The sequence below is a fragment of the Aquarana catesbeiana genome, linkage group LG04, assembly GCF_042186555.1.
Source record: "Aquarana catesbeiana isolate 2022-GZ linkage group LG04, ASM4218655v1, whole genome shotgun sequence".
Taxonomy (NCBI): domain Eukaryota; kingdom Metazoa; phylum Chordata; class Amphibia; order Anura; family Ranidae; genus Aquarana; species Aquarana catesbeiana.
The window spans coordinates 593,257,591-593,283,305 of record NC_133327.1 but is presented as its reverse complement, the minus strand read 5'-3'; the positions used below and the strand labels follow the sequence as shown (position 1 = coordinate 593,283,305).

Sequence of the window (25,715 nt, the reverse complement as noted above, 5' to 3'; positions counted from 1 at the left end):
TCAGCGCCAGCGTCCCCCGAGACTGACAAGCCCGCCAGCCAATGGCGCGGCGAGCTGGGACTTGGCCTGTACACGCCTCCCGGATCTATACTGCGCTGGCTGTGTGCTGAATACGAGGGAGACACAGGAGAGTGGAACTGGATATACTGTATGGAGTAGTGTCAGCCCAGAGTAACACACAACTAACATAGGGGGGACAAGATCACACCATACACAGGACTCATCTGTATTATACAAAGACAACAGAAAATAAAAACATTATTCTGATCTGATTATCTGACTGCAGAAAACTTAATACTGGCCTATAATATTTCTACATCTAATCCATTTCAGTATTCTGCTTATTAAAATTCAAAATATCCTATAGATTGGGGATCAAGTAAATAAAACCCAACCAGCAATTAATAACAAATAAAAAAAAAATAGTAATCTGTCATAATAAACGCAGAAATGAAATATTGGGTCGCATTTTATTAATTAGGACTATTTTTGTGCCAAAAAAAAAATCGTTATCATCCGTCGATCCCTATTTATAATATATTCTATGTAGAAAGTACATTGGATTTAAAGAAGGAAATGAAAGTGTTGTATCTTTATGTAGTAAACGAATTAAATAACTGAGAAATAATTAAATCGCTGTGTATTCTTAGATATGAATACGTATATTAATATTAAATCACTTAGGATGGGACTTTTTTTGTAACATTTAAATGTTTTATATATTAAAGGGGTCTTATAGGAATAATCATGGCTATAAAATCAATGCTAAAAATCTGATCAGCTCACAAGGCATCCGAGTAACCAGAAATGATTACTAGTTGTGTGTTCTTAGTATTAGGTATGAATAGTAATATATTATTAGATCGCTTAAAAGACGGGACTTATCCTCTGACATAAAATATGTTTTTTATATTAAACGGGGGCTTTCAGAAATGTATTAATCAGGACTATAAAACAATGTAAAATATCTTTCCAGGAAAAACGCTAATTAAACATTTCTTCAGTATTCTCTTCTGTTAGGGAGACGAAAATTGAAGCCAATCTTCTGTCACATATCGTACAAAGGAAGGTGACAATAGTTTGTAGATTTTTGAAGCCAAATGGACATTTTCGGGATTAATACATTCATGACAAACACCAAACTTGTTTTTTTTTTTTGTATAAAATAACATTTTAATTGAAAATAGAAGAGAGACTGAACGCTCAAAACAAACAAACTGGAATAGATTTTTTGGGGAAGATGAGTGTATAGGGGGGTGTTAGGAAAGGTTGGGGGGATCTTTCTCCACCCTACAAAAAGTCATCTGTACAATCCACTTTCTCTGGGAACAAAGACACAGCGGCTCATTCACAAAAATAATTAACTCGCCCTAAAAAAACAAAGAAAGAAAGAAAGAAAGAAAGAAAGAAAGAAAGAAAGAAAGAAAGAAAGAAAGAAAGAAAGAAAGAAAGAAAGAAAGAAAGAAAGAAAGAAAAAGACTCAGAACTTTCTATAAGAACTAGTATTGCTGTCTTCTCTCTGGTCTCTTGAGTTGCTCCTCTCAGTTTTTTTTTTTTAGTTGCAATTTACCAGTCTTGACTTTTTAATATCTGTATGGAAGATCTGTCTCTTTAGGATAGCTAACCATATATAGATATATATATATATAGATATATATCTATATATATATATATAGATATATATCTATATATATAGATATATATCTATATCTATATATATAGATATATATCTATATATATAGATATATATATATGGACTTGTCCCCAATATTTGGGGCTGCTGGTGTCACTGTGCTGGCACTGCTCTGATCAGCTCAGCTCACAAGCTATCCAGTGGCACAAACCCTTTTTGTAATAAGAGTATTTGTCTAATCCCAAATTGCAGTCGAATTTTCCTAATGCCTCTGCCCATAAACCTCGGATTAAGAGAAGTTTAGAAAACGAGGAGGGAGGCAGAAAGGAAGAGGAGGAAAAGAAAAAAAAAAAAAAAAAAAAAAGACAACAAAAGTTTAGTGTGTCTGAAGCAGTGAAAATTGTAGTGGGATTTGTGGTGACTGGTTAGTTGGCTGCTGGATAGAGCAGATAAAAAGACAAGTGGGCAGGAGATGCTGCAGCAGCCACTGTGCTGGGATCTCACTGATACAGGCTGCCTCCAGCAGATCACCTCCACACCTGGGATCTACTTGGCTGGGATCTGAATACCTGAGCTAGGAGGACTCATCTGATACCTGGATGACTTAAGCAGATCTTCATTCTACCAGATCACTACAGCACCCCCCCCCCTTTCCCTATCTTCAGGGATGACTGAGTGCTAAGAAAAAAAAAAAAAAAAAAATCTGCCCTCCCCAGGGGCTCTTTCATGCATCTTGGCCTTGGATCCGGATGACGGTTCATGAAGCTTCCAAATTGCAGGGGCAGAACCTCCGACTCCTTTTTTCTATTGTTCCCTTTGATTGGGGGATGTTTGTGTAGCGCAGCAGTGGGGAGTGCGCTGCGAACTCCGGGCAAGGTAAGGGAGAGCTGGGGGTGCCAGGGTGAAGGGAAGGGTGAGGGGCCCCAATGCTCTCCCCCCATCCATTTACTAAGATTTGCTTTTTTTATCTTGCTTTTCCAACTTTCCAATAATCAAATTATTTGTCCCAAAATAAATAATCTATCAAACACTTTTGTATCACTTTTTTCTCTTTATTATTTTTATTGTACCATTTGGCAGCTTTGAGAGTGTCTGCTAATTTTTTTTGCCATATATGAGACCTGAAGGATAGGCGTCTGATGTGTAAGTTTTATATTTACCCTAAAATAGTTCTTTTAATATTAGGTCAACCTGTGACCGGAGCTGACGTTGCACTGCAAGAGCCCCATGCTGAGACTTGTAGTTCTACAGCACTTGGGGAGCCAAAGTTTTTCTGCGTCATAAAGTAGAACGTTGATATGATTTAATTTCTGTTTAACATCTGATTACAAATTGTAGTCTAGTTTCGATTGCTGTAATCAGTAATGATTATTTCTGATTGGTTATTATAAGTTGCCACACTGTGCAATTATTAAGCTGTTTGCTTATCGCTGAGAATTCAGAGAGCAGAAGCCAGACATGAACTGTCATTTCTTTAGCCAGTAATCAGAATGAAGCCCACATCCTTCATATTAAGAACTGTACATCACCAGCAAGAACCAAGTTCCATCTATTATAATAATAACAGGAACCCCCAGATTCTATTATCATGAGGATAAAGGATCCCCAGATCTCCGGATTCCCCGGTCTGGGGCAGAATCTAACTTGTGAGATATCAATCTAGAGAAGATCCAGCGAGAAATGACTTGTGTGTCATACAAGGAACGATCTGTACACTGGAAGTACTTTACAATACTTAGAATTATCCTTCTGAATTCTAATAAAACGATCATCATAATTAATATTCCCAAGTCCCTGCTAAAACCCTCCTGCAGGTATTTGTAAATTGATTAACTTGCATGTTAATAATGTATTTCTTTCCATCTCTGTGAAGAGTTTCTGGTCCTCTCCATATAGCCCACATACATAAGATTTTATTAAGATAGCATCCTAATAACAGATTAATGATTACACACACAGCAATGTGGAGGGGGCTGATAAATAATACCGAAGAGTGCTACCCACACTAAAACACTATACTACATCAGATAAAAAAAAAAGTTATGAGGGATAATGTCTTCACACCTTTTTTTTTCTAATTATAATACAGCATTTAATTAAAGTACACACTATCTTTCTTTGAGGGCAAATAGGTTGTTTTTCAAGGCTGCTTTTTTCTTTAGAACACATTTTTTTTGGAGGGTTGTGTAGAATTCTGAAGTTTTGTATTATACTGCTTCAGATCAAAGCTCAGGATTTGTTTCAGGCATAGTTTCATGAAAAATAATTTTACTTATAGCAGGGTTTAGAAGAGTAAAAGGTTTGGACAATATTCTATAAAATATGAACCCTGTGGGGGCTAAACAAACAGAATATTGTTTCTATGTAAAAAAAACAAAAAAAGCAAAAACAAATACAACTTTGCGATTATTTTATGTGGCCCTGAAATTGTGTATATATATATATATATATATATATATATATATATATATATATATATATATATATATATATATATTTACATTTACCCTGGTTTCCTATTTTTCTGGTTTTGTTATTTACTTTAAAAAACCCTAATAAAACTTTGTGAAATAAAAAAAAATATATACACACAGACAGTATAAATATTCATGTGACATTAACTTACATTTTTATGTATATATCTGTGTGTTAAAATATATATATATATATATAAAATAAATAAATATATATTTAATATTACTATACAGGATTTATATAGCGCCAACAGTTAACGCAGCGCCTTACAACATATATATATATATACATATACTCACACACATATACTAAATTACCTTTTTCAGAAACTCAGGTTCAGGACAATAAAAACAAAACTCAATAAAAATTGAATAAAACTGCATAAACGGTAAGAAATATTTTGCTTTTTATTGAAAACTGTATGAGACAGTATTGTAATAAATAAACAGTTGCACCAATATAACAGGATGTATATAGGCTGATAGGACACAGTTTATATATATATATATATAGATATATATGTATATATATATCTATATATATATATTAATACCGGTACAATGTGGCATGACAAAGACAGAAATTTGTTTGCAGAAATAAATAGCAACAGCAGTACCAGCTAACGTATAGGTTCAGTTGTAATTAAAAGCATGAAATAAATATCTTTCTCCCACAAATGGTTAAAAGCCTCTTATTGGGAAATGTAAACGGCTGTTCTGCAGCCAAACTCGGTATGGAAAGGATTCTGGGTAAGCTATGTCACAGGTCAGTTTTCCGGCTGAGCGTATACAGTATTTTTATGGATATAATTTGTGGAGGATATAATGTAAAATAGCTGCTCGAAATAAACACTGGTAAATATAGCATTGTATGTATACCATTCAAATTAAAATGTAGGTAGCTTACATATTTTTTATAAAATGGCAGGACTAGATGAATACATTGATGGAGATGCACGCAGTTCTCCAGCATAGCTCAATAAAAGGAAATTTCAGCTACAAGCAAGTCCCTCCTTGCAGTCATATTTTGCTTTGCAGCTGAAAATGGAAGAGATGCTGCTTGGAGCAGCCGGTAGCCCATACAACAGGTGGTCAAGTCGCCCTCTCCAGGTGTGACCCCCATCTGTCTGAATTTCACATGTGCCTGGCTCCTGGACATCAAACTTTAACCAGTGTCGACACAGTGTTAGGGAGAGAAAAGGTTTTTGCGGCCTCCGTTGACACCAAAGTTCTGTTAAAATGATACATCATAGAGCAACAAACCAAAAACAGAAAGAAAACTAGTGATGTTTATTTGGAACATTCCTTGAAAGTCTTCCCATAGAGTTTCTACAGGGCTTCCAGTCATTAACAGAATCCCAAAAGCACAAGGCATTATGGGGGCCTGGACAGTGTCTTCCTTAAAGCATTGGTCACTGCATCACACACTTCTCTTCTTTCTTTGCCATTTTGCCTTTGTTCTGTTCCAGGGTTCTTTCCAAGTGTTCCTCCTCTTCTTCGGCTCTGCAAGAAACACAGGACTGTGTGAGAAATATAGAGATTTAAGGAAAAAATTTGAGGAGTACTTGGGCCGTCAACCTCCATCCTGGAATGTGAAGCATGCATTTAGTGATAATCTTCTTTTCAAAGTTGTCTTTACTCACTTCCCCCCCTAACAATGTTAAGCAGTGATCACATAACGTATACGGTTCCTATATGAGGATTACATTCAGGTGTATGCGCACATCCTCTGTATGAACTGTACACTTTATATTGTCCTACTTTTTATTATACTATATCTTTTTTTCACAGGTTGCATTTATATTGCAGTAAGACAGACAGGAAATATTTCATATTTAAAGTAGAACTTTGGCCCTTAGTTGTAAATTAGTCTGAAATAAAAACTGTCTGCAAAGCCACAGAGCAGAAAATTAGATTCAAACTTTAATTTGTCAACTCTTACTTTGCACTATGGGTTTAAATCTAATTGGATGCTGTGGGGGTAAATACAGGCCCCTTTTTAAAGTAACTAATAAATTAGGTCAAGTGTGACCTAAATTAAATAAAATCACTATAACAAGAATGTCCTTCATAGGGACATTGTTCCAGAATTCTAATGTGTAAAACAGTGACACATTTTTCTTTTTCTCATTTTTTGGAAGGCCATAACCTGGTGTCAGTACTTCTGTACAACATTTGACACTATTTGTAGGACTAGGAACGTATTAGGTAAGTGTCAGACCAAGTGGAATGAGAAAATAGGGTTATTTTAACTCATTCTCCATTATAAAACCTGAATTCCACTAACTTCATGTTTATTTAATTAATGATATATAGGACAATAATTTAATTTTGGGTGGGACCTGGTATCATATTCTCCATGTCCCCTACTGTCCTTATTGCCAATGGTGGACCTGGACTGCAGAGGACCTCTGTGCAGAAAAATGCATTCACTGCCCAGCACTGTTGCCATGTATAGATGCCTTCTTACCCTGTTCTCCTTGCCCATGCATTCTTGTCATTAGTGTTAGGCTTCATACACACTGGGCTTAAAAAAAAGTCAGTTCCCTTGGCAGAAAAAAAACTTTCATATAGAACGTTTTTTGTACATAGTTTAGGCAAGTTTGGGAGAGTTTTTTTTCTGCCAGAAAGCTCCAATGAGAAATGTCAATCAGAAGGTTTGGCTTAAGTTGAGCTTAAGATATGCCTGTAATCATCCTAATGTACATGGACACATAGGATAACATTGAGCTGCTTCTACGGGCAAAACACAAAACTCCTGTAGATGCGTGATTTTTAAGCCCAGTGTGTATATGGAGCCTGGGGGGGGCGGTCTTACTACAGATTTCCCTCCATATCTGGTGGACCTAAGAGGCCTGTTTGTCCTTTAGGACCCCATGCAGTAGTGTAGGCTGTCCAAGAAATCTGTCTGCTGCTTTTTTACCACAGATGCCTTACTTAAGAATATACTGTAATGTCCGTTCATAATCTTAACGGTACTTTGTTATACAAATTCTGTTTACTGATTAGTGCTCTGCCTCACAGCATTACCTACCTAGATGGAGCAAAGTGCTTTGTGGACTTCAATAAGTGAAAGAAAAGCCTTTACTTTCTTACATGGTTTTTCTCTTGTGTATCCTGTTGATATAAAAATGCTGCTACATATCGGATGCCCCACCATCCTATACCTGGGACTTTCATGTGTTCAGAAGACAACTGGGCAAAGTAGGAGGCCACCTTCACATGAGTCCTTTAATTGGCAGGTTGTGTAGTTTCAAGCTGACCCTCCTCTACTCTTTGGGGTCAGTAGACGGGTAAGCAGTGTGCTACAGTTTACAGCCCACACAAACTAGAAGTAGGCAACCAATCCTGTCTATGTGTTGGGAAAATAACTTTTGGCAGTCAGACTGCTTGGTACTCTGATGTCCATCTAATGTATAAGGACATGTCAACTGTGTGTATTGAATGGAAAGGTATCAATAAAACAATTCATGTATCAGCATAAAGGACTGCAACAGTTGCAAACTGTACGCTGACATGTAAGATAGAGGATAAATGCTAACAGAAGGTGGCTGTATTATCACTATTATTACTGAAAAATACTAGGATCTGCACCAGTCATGTAAACATTTCATTCACGTTTGGAAAGGCCCCATGCACACTGGCTTAAAAATCGTTGCTTCTACAGGAGTTTTGTGTTCTGCCTGTAGAAGCAGCTCAATCTTATCCTATGTATCCATACACATTAGGATGATTACAGGCATATTTTAACCGCATCAGCCCCGGAAGATTTTAACCCCTTCCTGACCAGAGCACTTTTTGCGATTCGGCACTGCGTCGCTTTAACTGACAATTGCGCGGTCGTGCGATGTTGTACCCAACAAAATTGACGTCCTTTTTTCCCCACAAATAGAGCTTTCTTTTGGTGGTATTTGATCATCTCTGCTGTTTTTATTTTTTGCGCTATAAACAAAAAAAGAGCGACAATTTTGAAAAAAAAACCACAATATTTTGTACTTTTTGCTATAATAAATATCCATTTTTTCTTTTAAAAAGCAATTTTTTTTCTCAGTTTAGGCCGACATGTATTCTTCTACATATTTTTGGTAATAAAAATAAAATAAAAATTATATTATATATATATATATATATATATATATATATATATATATACACATATATATATATACCCTGTTTCCCCAAAAATAAGACCTAGCGTGATTGTCGGTGATGGCTGCAATATAAGCCCTACCCCCCAAATAAGCCATACAATGTTTCCCCGAAAATAAGCCCTGCCCTGAAAATAAGACCTACAAGGACTTTAACTAGGGCTTATTTGGGGGGTAGGGCTTATATTGCAGCCATCACCGACAATCACGCTAGGTCTTATTTTCGGGGAAACAGGGTAAATAATTTAAACACAGTGATACAATTTATATATATAACACACAGATATATACATAAAAATGTAAGTAAATGTCACATGAATATTTATACTGTCTGTGTGTGTATATAAATCACAATAAGCGTATATTGATTGGTTTGCGCAAAAGTTATAGCGTCTACAAAATAGGGGCTAGAATTATAGCATTTTTATTATTATTTTTTTTTACTAGTAATGGCGGCGATTTTTATCAGACTGCGACATTATGGACAATTTTGACACATTTTTGGGACCATTGGCATTAATACAGCGATACATTGCTATAAAAATACATTGATTACTGTAAAATTGTCACTGGCAATGAAGGGGTTAACACTAGGGGGTGATCAAGGGGTTGTGTTCCCTAGTGTGTGCTCTAACTGAAGGGGGGAGGGGACTTACTAGGGGAGATGACAGATCGCTGTTCATACTTTGTATGAACAGACGATCTGTCACTTCTCCCCTCAGAGAACCCCTCAGAGTGTGTTTACACACAGAGATCCCGGTTCTCACTGTGTTACGAGCGATCGCGGAAGCCCGGCGGTCCTCGAGACCACCGGGCACTCGCATCAGCTCCCGGGGCAAGCTGCATGCGCGCACCCCTAGTGGCTGCCTTAAGGAGCGACATAACATGACGGCGATTCGCCTGCCCGTGCCATTCTGCCGCAGTACAAGTGCAGCGGCTGGTCGGCAAGCGGTTAAGCTCAAGGTTTAGAGGCAGGAAAAAAATCCTTCTGGTTTGCGTTTCAGACTGGAGCTTTCTGGCAGAAAAACGCAAAACTCTTTTAAACTCGCCTAAACTATGTACAAAAAACGCTCTATATGAGTGTTTTTTCTTCTGCCAAGGGAACAGACATTTTTTTAAAAGCTTCCTTTACTAGAATTTTTATTGTATTTGATCTCTTTGAGCACAATAATACATAGGAAGACAGTAAAGAGTTGTATTGACAGTGGAAACTTACTCCTTTTCTTGGGCATCCAAGTCTCTGACCAAGGCATCACGTTTATTAACCAGGATAACCAGTTCATCAAGTAAAAGCTGCTCCCGTCTCTTCTGGGCTTCTGTTTTTTGCCAATCTGAAAAATACAAGTCAGTATATTAGACGAAAATGGCTCACAGAGGAGTGTCAATCTTTTGTAAATAAGCCGCACCTTCCGGTGTAATACAACAAGGATATTTGTGGCTTAGCTAAAAACAAAGTTAGTGCATACATTGGGGGTTATTTACTAAAGGCAAATCCACTTTGCACTACAAGTGCAAAGTGCACTTGAAATTGCACTGAAAGTGCAGTTGCTGTAGATCTGAGGGGGGGGGCATGCAAGGAAGATAAAAAACAGCATTTTAGCTTGCACATGATTGGATAATAAAATCAGCAGAGCTTCCCCTGAGTTCAGATCTACTCCTCAAATTTACAGCGACTTCACTTCCAAGTGCACTTTCAGTGCAATTTTAAGTGCACTTTGCACTTGTAGTTTGCACTTGTAGTGCAAAGTGGATTTGCCTTTCATAAATATCCCCCATTGTGTGCAGTTTGCAGTAACTCCTGGCAACCAGTTCCCGCTTAGAAGAATTTGTACAGCCCGGGCTAGTAAGTGGACCTTCACACTGTTAGCTAACAAGCCCAACATTTCTTTCTGAAGTTATGTAATATTACAAGCATGTGCAATAAAAGGTAGGGGTACCAAGAGATCAGCACAGTATATTTGAAGAAGTGTGTCCTCCTATGAATAGAACTTTGAAGTATTATACAAAAAAAAAAAAAAAACTTTACGTTTCTATAAAAAAACTTGTAGGTCAATCTGTAGAAACTAATACATGAAAATAGCTCTGATACCTAGAACTAATCAGGGTTTGATTTTCATTCTCCAATTAGAACTGTGAATAATAAATATACTAATGGATTAGTTTGCAGGGACAGCAACTATTTTTTGCCCTCCAGTAAAAAAAAAATCAGCACAATATTACCATGAATAAACCAGTTGAAAGCCTACTTCCCTTGGCTTTCCTTTATATACAAAGCACAGCTACAGTAGATAGGTGTCAGGCACAAGACTTGAATCCAATCATCAGGGGGATGGTAAAAAGATGGCTAGAGCCATTTTAGGAGTGTTCATGTCAAAAAAGGAATCTGGTAGTTTATTTCAAGTTCTTGATTTATTTAGACGACAACTACATTTACAACACTTAAAGTGGAGTTCCACCCAAAAGTTGAAGCTCCGCTTATCAGCCCCCCCCCCCCCCGAAGCCACATTTGGCACCTTTTGGGGGGAGCGGGTACCCGTTTTTTCTGAGAAATGTCGCCGCAGGGAGATCACTCTGAAGTGCGGTCTCCCTCCTCCTCCCCCCGCCGCCGGGTCATTCAGAAAGTGCAGCTCACTTTGCGCATTCGCAGTAGGGAACTGGCTGTGAAGCCAAAAGGCTTCACTGTCGGGGGTTCCCTTATTACAAATGGCGGCAGCAGCACCCAAGAGCTGATGGAAACGTCAGCTGCGGTGCCGACATCGCTGGATTCCAGGAAAGGTAAGTGTCCTAATATTAAAAGTCAGCAGCTACAGTATGTGTAGCTGCTGACTTAATTTTTTGCTGGGCGGGGCGGAACTCCTCGTTAAGCGGTTTTACCTTCTACACGTAAATTAAACCAAGCAACTTTCTGGAAATAAACTCTCACTTCTGCCCTTTTCTTCTGTACTCTAAAGCCCCGTACACACTGAGAAAATCGGGCGAACGATCGGCCGGTTTTCCTTGATGTTTCACAGCAAGTCAGAACCGAGGATAGAAATAATGTACAAAAATTCTCGTACGACAAAGCCTTTTTTTTGTTGTTATTTGTTGTTTATGATTATGCGCAGTCTTTCATATCTGATATTTCTCCTATGAAAATCATACGAAAACAGTACACATTAAACGAAAATCGTTTGTTCTGTTCCCGTACGAGAAAAATTTTGGAGTTTGTCCCTTTGGAAATTTTCGTTTGGAAAGTCGAAATCGGCTGTTGAAAGTTGTGTAAACGATATCAGAAAATCGTACGATCGTTCCTCGGATGAAAATGTTCTTCCATTTTCTTATAGTGTGTACAGGGCATAAGAGCTGACATCACAGGACCAGGTTAGCATAACATTGCTTTGTTTACATTCAGCCAGTCTGCACTCAGCTATGTAGAAAGTAATATAATTACAAAGTTATAGAATCAGGTTTAAAAAAGATCATTTAGTTCAACCAATAGATAACCTCCACATTCAGCACTCCACACCCACAGTTGATCCCAAGGAAGGCAAAAAAAAAAATTCCATGTAAAAGCATTTCTATAGTGGGGGGAAAACTTCCTTCCTGATCCCCTGAAGGCCATTGGTTAGAATAGTAAAGTGGGGGACACAAAATTCGTATGAAAATTCTAGTACGACAAAGGCTTTTTAAAAAAAATGTATTGTTTCTGATCATGTGCAGTGTTTCTTTTCTGATTTTTCTTGTACGAAAATGGTACACATTAAACGGAAATCGTTCGCTCTGTTCCCGTACGAGAAAAATTTTGGAGTACACACTATACAAAAATCGTACAAAAGTTCCTCGGATGAAAATGTCCTTTTTTTCCCCACAAATAGAGCTTTCTTTTGGTGCAAAAAAAACACCCAATATTTTTTACTTTCTGCTATAATACATATCCAAAAAAAAAAAAAATGTATTCATCAATTTAGTCCAATTTGTATTCTGCTAAAATCCCAATAAGTATATATTGATTGGTTTGCGCAAAAGTTATAGCGTCTACAAACTACGGGATAGATTTAGAGACTTTTATTTTACTGGTAATGGCGGTGGTCTGTGCTTTTTAGCGGGACTGCGACATTGCAGCGGGCAAATCTGACACTAAGTGACACTTTTTGGTGCTAAAAAAATGCACTGATCCCTGTATAAATTACACTTGCAAGGAAGGGGTTAACACTAGGGGGCGATCAAGGGGTTAAATGTGTTCCTAGGAGGTGCTTTCTAACTGTGGGGGGAGTGGATTCACTAGAGGAAAAAGGGAGATCGTGATTCAGCATAGCTGAAACACGATCTCTCACTTTTCCTCCCTGACAGATCAGCGGTGTGCTTTGTTTACATTGGCACACCACACTGCTCCGTCTCTCCTGTGTACGATCAGCTAACTTTAGTAAACTCTTCATGTTCGATATGCGACTAGCATGCAAAATAAAAAAGTAGGATCAGTCGTCTGATTTTTGGATCGTGTGTATGGGGGATTAACCACTTGCCGACCAGCCCCTGTCATTATACGGCGGTAGGTCGGCTTGTTCCCGCGAATCGCCGTAGCTGTACGTCAGCTCTTCTAAGAGCTATAGCAGGCACGTGAGCGCACGCTGCACGGCGGGGGAGCCGATGCACATGGCCAGGGGCCGCGATGTCCGCCGGCCACCTGCGATCGCTCCACAGAAAGCCAGAATGGGGATCTGTCAATGTAAACAAACAAATCCTCATTCTGACAGGGGAGTACAGAGTGATCGTCTATTCCTAGTGATCAGGAACAGCGATCTCTCTCCTCCAGTCAGTTCCCTCCCCCCACAGTTAGAAACACCTCCTAGGGAACACATTTAACCCCTTGATCACCACTAGTGTTAACCCCTTCCCTGCCAGTGTCATTTATACAGTAAATCAGTGCATTTTTATAGCACTGATCGCTGTATAAATGTCAGTGGTCCCAAAAAAGTGTCAAAAGTGTCCAATCTGTCCCCTGCAATGTTGCAGTCCCGCTAAAAATTGCTAATCTGCGCCATTACTAGTAAAAAAAAAAAAAATTATAATAAAAAGCCTACCAGTGCCCATCAAAGAATGTTTGCTTGCTTCCATTCATTCGGGAGTCAGGACACAGACCTCCGCTGCACCTCTGACACTATGTGCGAACGGAGCGGCGGCTGCCTGATGATACTGAGACTTAGTTGCTTGCTGAAGAGTGTAGGAACACCAGTTGCCGGGCGCCCTAGGCGGCTGCCTAGTTTGCCTAGTAGTAGCACCGGCCCTGATTCCAATCACCATCTTCTGCTTTTTCAGACAGCCAAAAGTGCAAAACAGAATGCACTACTAGTGAGACCCCCAATGCCTTCCCTGTTGTCAGTCCTGGTCTGAAAACATTTTGCCTTATTTACTGTACAGTATAGCCTTCAGACTGGCTGATGTAAACAAAGCAATGTTTAAGTGGCCTATTGAGGGCAGTTTTAGGGAGCACAGTTATCCCTGATAATAAAGCCCAAATGGTAAAGATGAAGTGCCCAATTCGGTAAGCAACAGGTCTGTTAATTCTAGAGCAGCTAGAACAAAAAAAGAGAATAGTTTATATCTTACTGCACTACATTGTTCTTTATCTTACTAAACAAAGCATCAGTTCTGAAGACTAAACACCACATCATTAAATAAAAAATAAATAAAATACATGCATTTCTAGAACGTCTTTAAAAATAACACTTCAGCTCAACTAAAAAGACCAAAAGTCTGACAAGTTTGTCCCCTATAAGGGGAATTTTATACCCAGGTATTAAGGTCAGGTATGTTTTGAAAAAATCTGGTTTATTGCATTCTTGGTGCAGTATCCAACAAGTGCGTATTCCACAGGGATGATTTGTAGGACATATAAACCCGCTGCAACAAATGAAAAACGCATTGCAGAGAATGAGCCCTCAATGTTCACACTGCTGTGTCATTGTACTTGTCTGTATGCACACTCACATTATTAAAACTCTGCTGAACTGAGCATTACACAGAAGTATAGTGAATCATCACCTTTGATAGAAGAAAGCTCATTGATGCAGAAAGCTTCAAATTTTCCACAGAATCGGACAGCATATCAGTTCTGCCTCTCAATTTGTTGTTTTTTAAGAGAAAATGACGGCACAAAGGCACCAAGCAAGATACGAAGAGTTTGAAAAAAAGGTTTTCTGCTGCATTAGATGGGTGTGCATTGACCCCGGAGTTAAGGATACCCGAGACATTTCAGCTGCTTATTTTCCTATTGTGCCTCCTATCCGGGCCAAGCTTTCATCACATGCTGCTTTCGTATTCTATAGGGGGGATTGCACACTATTGACAATAATCAGTGTAACACATTCACAGGCAGCCATTTTTTTTTCAGGTAAGGCACCAATTTTATAATTAAAGGGCCTGTATGTTATAATTTCAGAGTGTACATATTATGAGAAATGATTGTATTGTTTACAACAAAGTACTTTTTGAAATATTTTTTCACAAGCTTGCGCTTCCAAATTGTCATTAAAAAAGATTTAACTAACCACTATTGGGAGCTCTCAGTGACCTAGCACAATTACTTGGCCTCTTACAACTGGTGAGATAAAATATTAATCACACAGTGAATGCATGGTTGTCAATGAGTCAGCTGACTTAGACTTCAGTGCGAAAAGTAATGCCGCGTACATACGGCCGGACTTCCCGACAGAAAAAGTCCAATGGGAGCTTCTGGTCGGACATTCAGACTGTCTCAGATATGGAACATATTCTAAATCTTTCCGTCGGAAATTCCGACGGAGTTTAGCCCGTTGGCAAGTCCACTCGTGTGTACGCGGCATTATACTCCAAAGGAGGAAGCTTAGCCTACATATGTAATGAGAAAAAGGGCTGCTCTCATGTATACAGGTGCCAGTTACCACAACATAGCTTCAGAAGTCTAGTGGCATTCATGCCTTGATGGGTTGCGGCTGTTTTGGCAGCAAAAGTTCATTTTGCACTCCTGTGACCCGTTTTCAGCAGAAAGCGGGCTGAAGTCTGCTCTCTGCTGACGTCACAGAGTCGGTCAAGGCTCCTCGTCATCACGACCACAAAGTCGGGATCCGCCTATATCCCTGGACCGACACTCAGCTCAGCCTCTCAGCGAGCCACTGAGAGCCTGAGCCGGCCGCTCCCACCCCCTCCACAGCTCAGCACTCCAGTGAGGGGGCAGAGCAGAGAGTCTCACACCTCATTCTGAATATCTTGTCCTGATTTCTACATCATACTGGATCTGGAGATCTCTTTTCTGTGTGATAAAGACTCAGACATTTGCATGTTGAGATGCACATTATAGTGTGCAGTTTATTAGAAATGATTAAATGATTTGGCTCCCAAAAACATAGAGTGCCTTGAAAAAGTATTCACACCCCTTGAAATTTTCCACATTTTGTCATGTTACAACCAAAAACATGAATGTGTTTTATTGGGATTTTATGTGATAGACCAACACAAAGTGGCACATAACTGTGAAGTGGAAGGAAAATGATAAATGGTTTTTAATTTTTTTTATAAATAAATATCTGAAACGTGTGGCGTGCATTTGTATTCAGCCCCCTTTACTCTGACACCTTTAACTAAAATCTAGTGGAACTAATAGCCTTTGGAAGTCACCTAATTAATAAATGTAAATGTGCGTTATTGAATCTCAGCTGTTCTGTGAAGCCCTCAGAGGTTTGTTAGAGAACCTTAATGACCAAACAGCATTATGAAGGCCAAGGAACACACGAGACAGGTCAGGGATAAAGTTGTGGAGAAGTTTAAAGCAGGGTGAGGTTTTAAAAAAAATATCCCAACCTTTCAACATCTCACAAAGCACTGTTCAATCCATCATCTGAAAATGGAAAGAGTATGGCACAACTGCAAACCTACCAAGACAAGGCCATCCACTTAAACTGACAGGCCGGGCAAGGAGAGCATTAATCAGAGAAGCAGCCAAGAGGCCCATGGTAACTCTGGAGGAGCTGCAGAGATCCACAGCTCAGGTGGGAGAATCTGTCCACAGGATAACTATTAGTTGTGCACTCCACAAATCTGGCCTTTATGGAAGAGTGGCAAGAAGAAAGCCATTGTTGAAAGAAATCCATAAGAAGTCCTGTTTGCAGTTTGCTAGAAGCCATGTGGGGGACACCGCAAACATGTGGGAGAAGGTGCTCTGGTCAGATGAGACCAAAATTGAACTTTGTGGCCTAAAACCAAAACACCATGTGTGGCAGAAAACGAACACTGCACATCACCCTGAATACACCATCCCCACTGTGAAACATGGTGGTGGCAGCATCATGTTGTGGGGATGCTTTTCTTTAGCAGGGATAGAGCAGCTGTTCAGAGTTGATGGGAAGATGGATGGAGCCAAATACAGGGCAATCTTAGAAGAAAACCTGTTAGAGTCTGCAAAAGACTTGAGACTGGGGCGGAGGTTCACTTTCCAGAAGCACCACGACCCTAAACATACAGCCAGAGCTACAATGGAATGGTTTAGCTCAAAGAATATTCATGTGTTAGAATGGCCCAGCAAGACTTGAAAATTGCTGTTCACAGACTCTTTCCAGCCAATCTGACAGAGCTTGAGCTATTTTGCAAAGAAGAATGAGCAAAAATGTCACTCTCTAGATGTGCAAAGCTGGTAGAGACATCCCCAAAAAGACTTGCAATTGTAATTGAAGGGAAAGGTGGTTCTACAAAGTATTGACTCAGGGGGGCTGAATACAAATACACGCCACACTGTTAACAGATTTATTTGTAATAAAAATTTAAACACCATTTAGCATTGTCCTTCCACTTCACAATTATGTGCCACGTTGTGTTGGTCTATCACATAAAATGCCAATAAAATACATTTACGATTTTGGTTGTAACATGACAAAATGTGGAAAATTTCACGAGGTATGAATACTTTTTCAAGGCACTGTAAATTACCTTCTTTCCAGACAAACTCAATGGACTGTTTAGGTTTATCCTCATACCATAGTTGTACTATAAATCTAAAGGAGATTTTACAGAGATTGTACTAGTGTCAGATTGGGTAGTGTATGGCCAGATTAGAGTGTACATTGCGCCTTCACAAGTGGCCACTATTTGTGTGTTTAAAGGAATCCTTAGAATATAAAAAAGGGGGCTAGTAGGAGATATTTAGAACTCTAAGCATCTCTACCATAAGGACCCTATTTACACATTTTTATTTAGAGTGAAGTTTCTCCTTAATGTTCAAACAATGAAGCCACATAACATTACTTCCATTTTGTGCCCCAATGTAATATATCATCCATCATTTTTATTCTGCACATTAAAATAAATGTAATGCAGTGAAGAATCATGATGGACCATATAACAGGGATATTATCTAAAGCATGGGTGCTCAACCTTTGGCCCTCCAACTGTTGTGGACGTACAAGTCCCATGAGGCATTGCCAGGCTGGAAGTTACAAGCATGACTCCCAAAGGCAGAGGCATGATGGGACTTGTAGTTCTGCAACAGCTAGAGGGCCACAGGTTGAGCACCCATGACCTAGCGCAGGGGTCCCCAAACTTTCTAAACAAAGGGCTAGTTTAATATCCTTCAAACAGTAGGGGGACCAGACTGTGGCCAGTATGTCCTGGTGTCAGTGGGAGTAAACACTGCCCCATCTTTGGTATTAGAGGGAGGAACAGTGCCCCATTATTGTTGTCAGTGGGGGGAATAGTGCCCAATCATTAGTGTCAGTGGGGGGAATAGTGCCCTATCATTGGTGTCAGTGGGAGGAATAATGCCCCATCATTCGTGTCAGTGGGAGGAATAATGTCCCATCATTGTGTCAGTGGGAGGAATAATGCCCCATCATTGGCAGGAATAGTGCCCCATCGTTGATGTCAGTGGGAGGAATAGTGCCCCATTTTTGGTGGTAGGTGGGAGGAATAGTGCACCATCGTTGGTGTCAGTGGGAGGAATAGTGGCCCATTGTTGGTGCCAGTGGGAGGACTAGTGTCCCCTCTTTAGTGTCAGTGAGAGGACTAGTGCCCCTATCATTGGTGCCTTTAAGAGGAATTGAGAAGCAGGAACTATGCCCCACTGTTGCTGGTAATGACCCAAGGGCCGGATAAAAGCAAGCAAAGAGCCGGATCTGGCCCTTGGACTGAAGTTTGGAGACCACTGACCTAGAGCATGGGTGCTCAACCTATGGCCCTCCAGCTGTTGCGGAACTACAAGACCCATGAGGTATTGCATGCTGCTGACAGTTACAAGCATGACTCCCAAAGACAGAGGCATGATGGGACTTGCAGCTCTGCAACAGTTGGAGGGCCACAAGTTGAGCACCCATGACCTTTATCCTGGATGAGAGTACCTTTGTTCCCCAGTGTAGATATACCCCTTTCTGGACAAAGCTCAGCAAGAAAGTGTCTGATCCTGTTGTGATTGGTAATTAAAGCAGATATTATCCATAAGAAATAAGAACTTAGGGGATGGATCAGAATGAAGGCAATCCTTATACAGATGGATATTTAAAGGTAAGGAGGCAAGTAATAACAGACACTTGCTTTTTACAACATAGTTGTGTTTGCCATCATTATATACTGGCACAGTACCGGTGGCTTACAGAGTATATAGAGCTAATGGCCAGGTTGTCCAAACACCAAAGTAATCTATATTCCGCTTTTGGAAACTGTAATGCCTCGTACACAAGGTCGGATTTTCCGACGGGAAATGTTCGATGTGTGCTTGTTGTCGGAAATTTCGATCATGTGTATGCTCCATAGAACATTTGCTGTCGGAATTTCTAACAACAAATGTTTGAGAGCAGGTTCTCAAATTTTCCGACAACAAGTTAAATTCCGAGCGTGTGTACACAATTCCGAGGCACAAAACTCCACGCATGCTCGGACTCAAGCAGAAGAGCCGCACTGGCTATTGAACTTCATTTTTCTCGCCTCGTCGTACGTGTTGTACGTCACCGCGTTCTTGCCGATCGGATTTTCCGACAACATTTGTGTGACCGTGTGTATGCATAACAAGTTTGAGCCAACATCCGTCTGAAAAAAATGCACGGTTTTGTTGTCGGAATGTGCGATTATGTGTACGAGGCATAAGAGCCGAAGAAAGCCAGGCAAGCAGGCTAAAAACATTCCAATTCTATACATACTGTATGATGTCACCTGCCCAGTAAGGCTTTTCAATTTGGCTCATAGGCACACTTTTCTGGCACATATTTACACACACATATAGGTGGGTGCCCTGTGGAGGTGGTGACAGTTGCTAGGATTTGCAAGCAAGCTGCAGAAAAATTGAGCATCTAGTGGAAATAAGGAGAACATTTCTATGCATGATAAAATGGTCTCAGAAGAAGTAAACACTCAAACTGGTGCTGTAATCTGTGGTTTCGCTAACATTGTCCAAGGGTATATAGCCACATAAATTTGATGTTACAACAGCATAGCAGGGGCTCAATAGCGGTCTTCCACCAAAACATCTGCTACATTATATAGTCAGCATGGTGGCAGGTTGACTGCTTAATTTATATCACTTCATTAAAATGTTTAACCATAACAAGGTTTAATAAAGGATTAATCAGAACTAGATTTGCATACTTCGTGTGGCTCACAGCTACTTGTTATATCTGAATTTGTCTCTGAAGATGACAAAGCGTGGGTAAGCTCTCTAATCAGCATATAAGTGCCACATTACAGCATACATACAGAGACATCATAGTAAAACACACACAGGCTTATTTATTGACAAATGCAAATAATGAAGGGTACCAAACCACAACAGAAATTGGTGACTTGCACAGTGATCTATCACAGAAGTTACTGCACCCTGCCCCTCTTTGCACTGCCTAAGTAAATACCGTGAATGAATGTACAAGTCAAGGCGTACGTTACAATATATTAGTTACAGTGTGTATAGCTAGAGCATCTAAATCTAGGGATGCAGCAAATGGATACTGTAATATGTCATTCTGATTTATTAACCCTTGGTCAGAAACAAACATTTCTACCGCTCATATTAGCATTTATTCTTCATACCTTCATTTATATAACACTCTAAGAAACATTATGTGGCAGGGGTGCGCGTACAAGTGTCACAATTGGGACTGACCCCATGCTCCAGGGGGCCCGTGTGGCCTCTTGTACACCTGCTATTCCTGCCCATTCATTCTGTGCTGGTGAGGCTGCAGAGATGGATATTGAGGGCTGTGTCCCCACCCTCCTTTCTCTATCTCAAAGGTGAAACTTTAGAGGTCTGTTTAGACCCCTGATATTTTACCAAAGCCCCTAACAGGTCTCTACATTTAAAAAATGAATAAAATAGTAAATAAATAATAGAAAAATTAAATGGTAAAAAAATGAAAATAAAAAACTACTGATACCAGTGGCGGCATTTCCAGGGTTGCACTTGTGACCAGGCCCTGGCATTCCGCCACCATGTGGGGCCCCGCTGCGGGGATCCTTTATGGTTTCTTGCACCAGGGCCCTGAAAGTTCTAGTTACGCCCCTCGTATGTGGCCTAAGAATTGGTCACACTCCTGGAAGTGGTATGCAGCCTGAGAGTCAGTCACATACAGTATGTGGCCTGAGAACCAGTCTCACATTGGTAACCAGTATGTGGCCCAAGAATTATCCACACCCAAGAACTGCCATGTGGCTCAAGAATCAATCACATCCCTGGGACTAGTTAAGTAGCCTGGGAATAAGTCACATCCCTGGGGCTAATTATGTGGCCAGGGAACCAGTCGCATCTCTGGGTTTAGTTATGTGGCCTGGGAATTTGTTGCATCCCTGGGACTAGTTATGTGGCCTGGGAATCAGTTGCATCCCTGGGACTAGTTATGTGGCCTGGGAATCAGTCGCATCCCTGGGACTAGTTATGTGGCCTGGGAATCAGTCGCATTCTCGGGACTAGTTATGTGGCCTGGGAATCAGTCGCATCCCTGGGACTAGTTATGTGGCCTGGGAATCAGTCACGTCCCTGGGACTAGTTATGTGGCCTGGGAATCAGTCCCATCCCTGGGACTAGTTATGTGGCCTGGGAATCCATCACATTCATGGGACTAGTTATGTGGCCTGGGAATCCGTCACATCCCAGGAACCAGAATGTGGCCTAAGAATCTGTCACACCTCTGGAACCAGTATGTTGTCCCAGAATCAGCCTCCCACCCCCCTCCCAGGAATTAGTATGTGCCCCAGGAATCAGTCACACCTTAGGAATTTGTTTGTGGCCCAGGAATCAGTCACACCCCAAGAATTAGTATGTGAATTGAGAGTTGGAGAATGGTTTCACAAAAGCCAGATATTCTGCTGTGTGTCACAGGTGAAATTCTACTCTGCAAAGATACTTCCCCAAACCAGCAATAACGTGAGGAAACAGCCTTTAATTAGTGTTAACCATTTTGAGACTAAAAGGCCCACAGCAAGCAATTACTGTATTAGCTCCCTCAGGCAGAGGTAGGGTTAAATAGTCTGATGATTCCCTGGTCAAGTGACCTCTTGCACAGCCAGCCTGCAGGAGCTTGTAACTGTCCATCATCCAGGGGCTACTCCGCCCCCCTCATTAGGAAGGTAAATAATGGAGAGAGGGAGAAGTAGGTGATGAAGGAGATAGCAGAACAAATGAGGACCAGGGAGGGAAAAAGGACACCAGCTTAAAAAAAAAAAAAATAGTCAGTGACTCCAGCAGTGTCCTCACTGCTCCCCCCACGCACCTTCCAAAAGACTGTGTGCAGTCCTTTTGGATTAGTCTCTTCTCTCTCCATTGCCCTGGGCAATCATGTTAAAACTCATATGGCTGGTGCTTATTCAGATAAACCCAACAATGCACACCAGCGGTTACCATGTGAATCTTCACAAACCGCACAAGAATGTGCTGGTTCAAATCTCCCCAACCCTCCTCCAAAGGCAAATTTATTCAAGGCAGCACACTGCTCTGTGCCGCTCTCAAAGCCAGGCTGCTAGTGGGAATGCCACCTTGTATCCATACACCACACATAACATGCAGCATCATGGAACAGAGAAAATCACCAGCCTGCAAGTTTACAGCAATAATATCACTGCCCAACTTTTTCAAATAATTTCCAAGATGCTTTCCTGGGGTTCCCAAGCTGGCTACTCCTGATACTGCCTCTAATGGAGTTATGAAGCAGCCTTATCATGGATTATTTTATAAAAACATTTTTATCTAAAAAAGGAAATCTATCACCATAAATCCTGTTTTAAATCTGTACAGTTTGTCAGTCTTTGGATTAAAACGGTAAAAAAAAAAAATTACAGCCATTTTGAATAGTTTTCTCTGGGGCCCAAGCATCTAGCTGTGTAGAGTTTTCTCATGCAGTGTCAGAGATACAAACGAAAGATGCCAAAACTGCTATATTCCCATCACTAACTGCTTGATAAGAAAAGTAACTTATCTACATTATTTCAGTCTACTCTGGAACAATGAAACTTGCCTTACCTAAAACAGACCTTCCTACCTTTCATCCCCCTCCCATCCAAAACGATCTTAATAATCATGAGGCACTCTCATTGGATAGAGGGATGACATTGGGTGGGTAGTCAACAAAATAAATGGCACAGGTGTCACTCCGGATTGGTCCACAGTAACCCAGTGAAAGACGGGTGCACATCCAGCTCGATACTGACAATCATAAATGCTAAAAATTGAATGTGTGCACTACCGGTGTGCATTAATCAAATTTTCTGTATAATGATTGTCAGTTGGTAGTCCACAAGTTAGGAAAAACCCTTCATGGCTAAATGAAACTAATTTCAGAGAGGCACACAAAGGAAGGAAATAGCTTGCATCTTTTGACTGTTAAGGAGTTTTTCAGATGGCTGCCAGGATCACTTTAAAGAAGCCTAGAGAATATGAATTGATAACAACATGTAAGAGTAACACCAAATAATATATAGTACATCTTAAAAAATAAAAATACTATTATATATACACACACAAACGCACAGTGAGGAAAAAATGATCTGATCCCCTGCTGATTTTATACGTTTGCCCACTGACAAAGAAATAATCAGTCTATAATTTTAATAGTATGTAGGAGACAGAATAACAAAAATATACAGAAAAACGCATTTCAAAAAAGTTATAAATTGATTTGCATGTTAATGAGTGAAATAAGTATTTGATCCCCTATCAATCAGCAAGATTTCCGGCTCCCAGGTGTCTTCTAAACAGGTAACGAGCTGAGATTAAGAGCACTCCCTTAGCTCCCAATCTCATTTTGTTACCTGTATAAAAGACACCTGTCCACAGAAGCAATCAATCAGATTCCAATCTCTCCACCATGGCCAACACCAAAGAGCTGTCCAAGGATGTCAGGGACAAGATTGTAGACCTACACAAGGCTGGAATGGGCTACAAGACCATCGCCAAGCAGCTTGGTGAGAGGGTGATAAGTTGGTGCGATTATTCTCAAATGGAAGAAACGCAAAATAATTGTCAATCTCTTTCGGTCTGGGGCTCCATGCAAGTTCTCACCTCACGGAGTTTCAATGATCATGAGAACAGTGAGGAATCAGCCCAGAACTACACGGGAGAATCTTGTCAATGATCTCAAGGCAGCTGGGACCATAGTCACCAAGAAAACAATTCGTAACACACTACGCTGTAAAGGACTGAAATCCTGCAGCACCCGCAAGGTCCCCCTGCTCAAGAAAACACATGTACAGGCCCCTCTGAAGTTTGCTAATGAACATCTGAATGATTCAGAGGAGAACTGGGTGAAAGTGTTGTGGTCAGATGAGACCAAAATCAAGCTCTTTGGCATCAACTCAACTCACCGTGTTTGGAGGAGGAGGAATGCTATATACACACTAACATCAAGGACATATGTAGGAGCAAACTCCAGCACCCAAGACCATTCCTGAAGGCCACTGATATTTAGCAGATATGAAACAATGTTTAGGAAAACTTAAGCATCATTAAAGAAATGTATTAGTTTTTCTCATAGTTAAATTCTAGATTCTTTTTTTTTTTTTTTTTTAACTGCTTGCTGACTGCCGGCTGTCAATTGACGGCCAGGCGGCGCAGCTCTCGTTGCGGGCGGGCGTCATATGACGGCTTCGCTTTCCCGGCCCACCAGGGCGCGCGCTGCCGACGGCAATCGCGTGTGCGCACCATGTCACTGGGCACCCGGTGTGCATGCCCGGCGGCTGCGATGTCCACCGGGCACCCGTGATTGCCGGTAACACAGCAGGACCGTGGATCTGTGTGTGTAAACACACAGATCCATGGTCCTGTCAGAGGAGAGGAGACCGATGGTGTGTTCCCAGTACAGAGGAACACCGATCGGTCTCCTCCCCTAGTGGGTCCCCTCCCCCTACAGTTAGAAACACTCCCTAGCAAACACAGTTAACCCCTCGATCACCACCTAGTGTTAACCCCTTCCCCGCCAGTCATACAGTAATCAGTGCATTTTTATAGCACGGATTGCTGTATAAATGTGAATGGTCCCAAAAATGTGTCAAAAGTGTCCGATGTGTCTGATGCAATATCGCAGTCACAATAAAAATCGCAGATCGCCGCCATTACTAGTAAAAAAAATAAAAATAAATAATAATAAAAATTTTATAAATCTATCCCCTATAACTTTTGCACAAACCAAGCAATATATGCTTATTGCGATTTTTTTTAACCAAAAATATGTAGAAGAATATGTATCGGCCTAAACTGAGGAAAAAATTTGTTTTAAAGAAAAAAATATTGGATATTTATTATCCAATATTTATTATGCTCAATGGTCAAACATAATTTTAAACTAAACTAGACTGAACTGAATTACTGTAGAACATATTCACTTTGGAAAGTGAATTTCCCCTTTGTGAATGGGCAAAAGCTTTGTGGTCTTCAATCATCTACAAGTAAAAATCCTGTTTTTTTTTTTCAGTGCACAAGATTTGGTATTTTTCGCAATGTGAATTTTCACGTGAATTTTTTTTAACATTCTGCTGAAAAATTTGTGAATCAGTACTGCTTGGACCTTGAAGAAGGGGACATACCCTGAAAGCTTGTCCTGAAAAATTGTATGTTAGTGCAAATAAAAAAAGTACCACGGACAGTACTCAATTTTCTCTGTCACGTGAATGAATGAAATTAAGTTAACTAAAAATTACTTTGTAAAGAATATTTAATCATGTGCAAAAAAAAAAGATATTTGCCAACAGATGATGAAGTGAAAATTCACTTTGCTAAGTACATGGCTTATACCCCTTAAGTAAATAAACCCCACTCAGTTTTTTATTAGATGGTTTAACATTAAGCACAGGATGTTGTTATTGAGTGAGAGAAGCCTTCTATTGGTCTTTTTACAGAATTGCAGGATGGGAAAATGAGATAGTTTCAGGATTTATTTTTGATTAGGGTAAGCACCCAAGTATTTGGCACCGCATTCAAGATACTGCTAATGGGCATGAAGGTTTGTTACCACAGATTGTAAATTCCACTTTCTGCTGATGATTGCT

At 40.3% G+C, this 25,715-nt stretch overlaps 1 protein-coding gene across 5 annotated transcripts in view; it reads right to left on the bottom strand.

The window, feature by feature from the left end:
- Positions 1–4,492: 4,492 nt before the first annotated feature.
- EHBP1 (EH domain binding protein 1) overlaps positions 4,493–25,715 on the bottom strand; it is a 733,557-nt gene continuing 712,334 nt past the window's right edge. For all 5 annotated transcript variants that reach the window (XM_073628177.1, XM_073628181.1, XM_073628179.1 and 2 more), the window contains 2 exons: positions 9,472–9,586; positions 4,493–5,610 (listed from right to left, as the gene is read on the bottom strand). In XM_073628177.1, the coding sequence (XP_073484278.1) occupies positions 5,520–5,610; positions 9,472–9,586 (206 nt within the window). In that variant the 3' untranslated portion in view covers positions 4,493–5,519. The remainder of the gene's footprint in view (positions 5,611–9,471; positions 9,587–25,715) is intronic.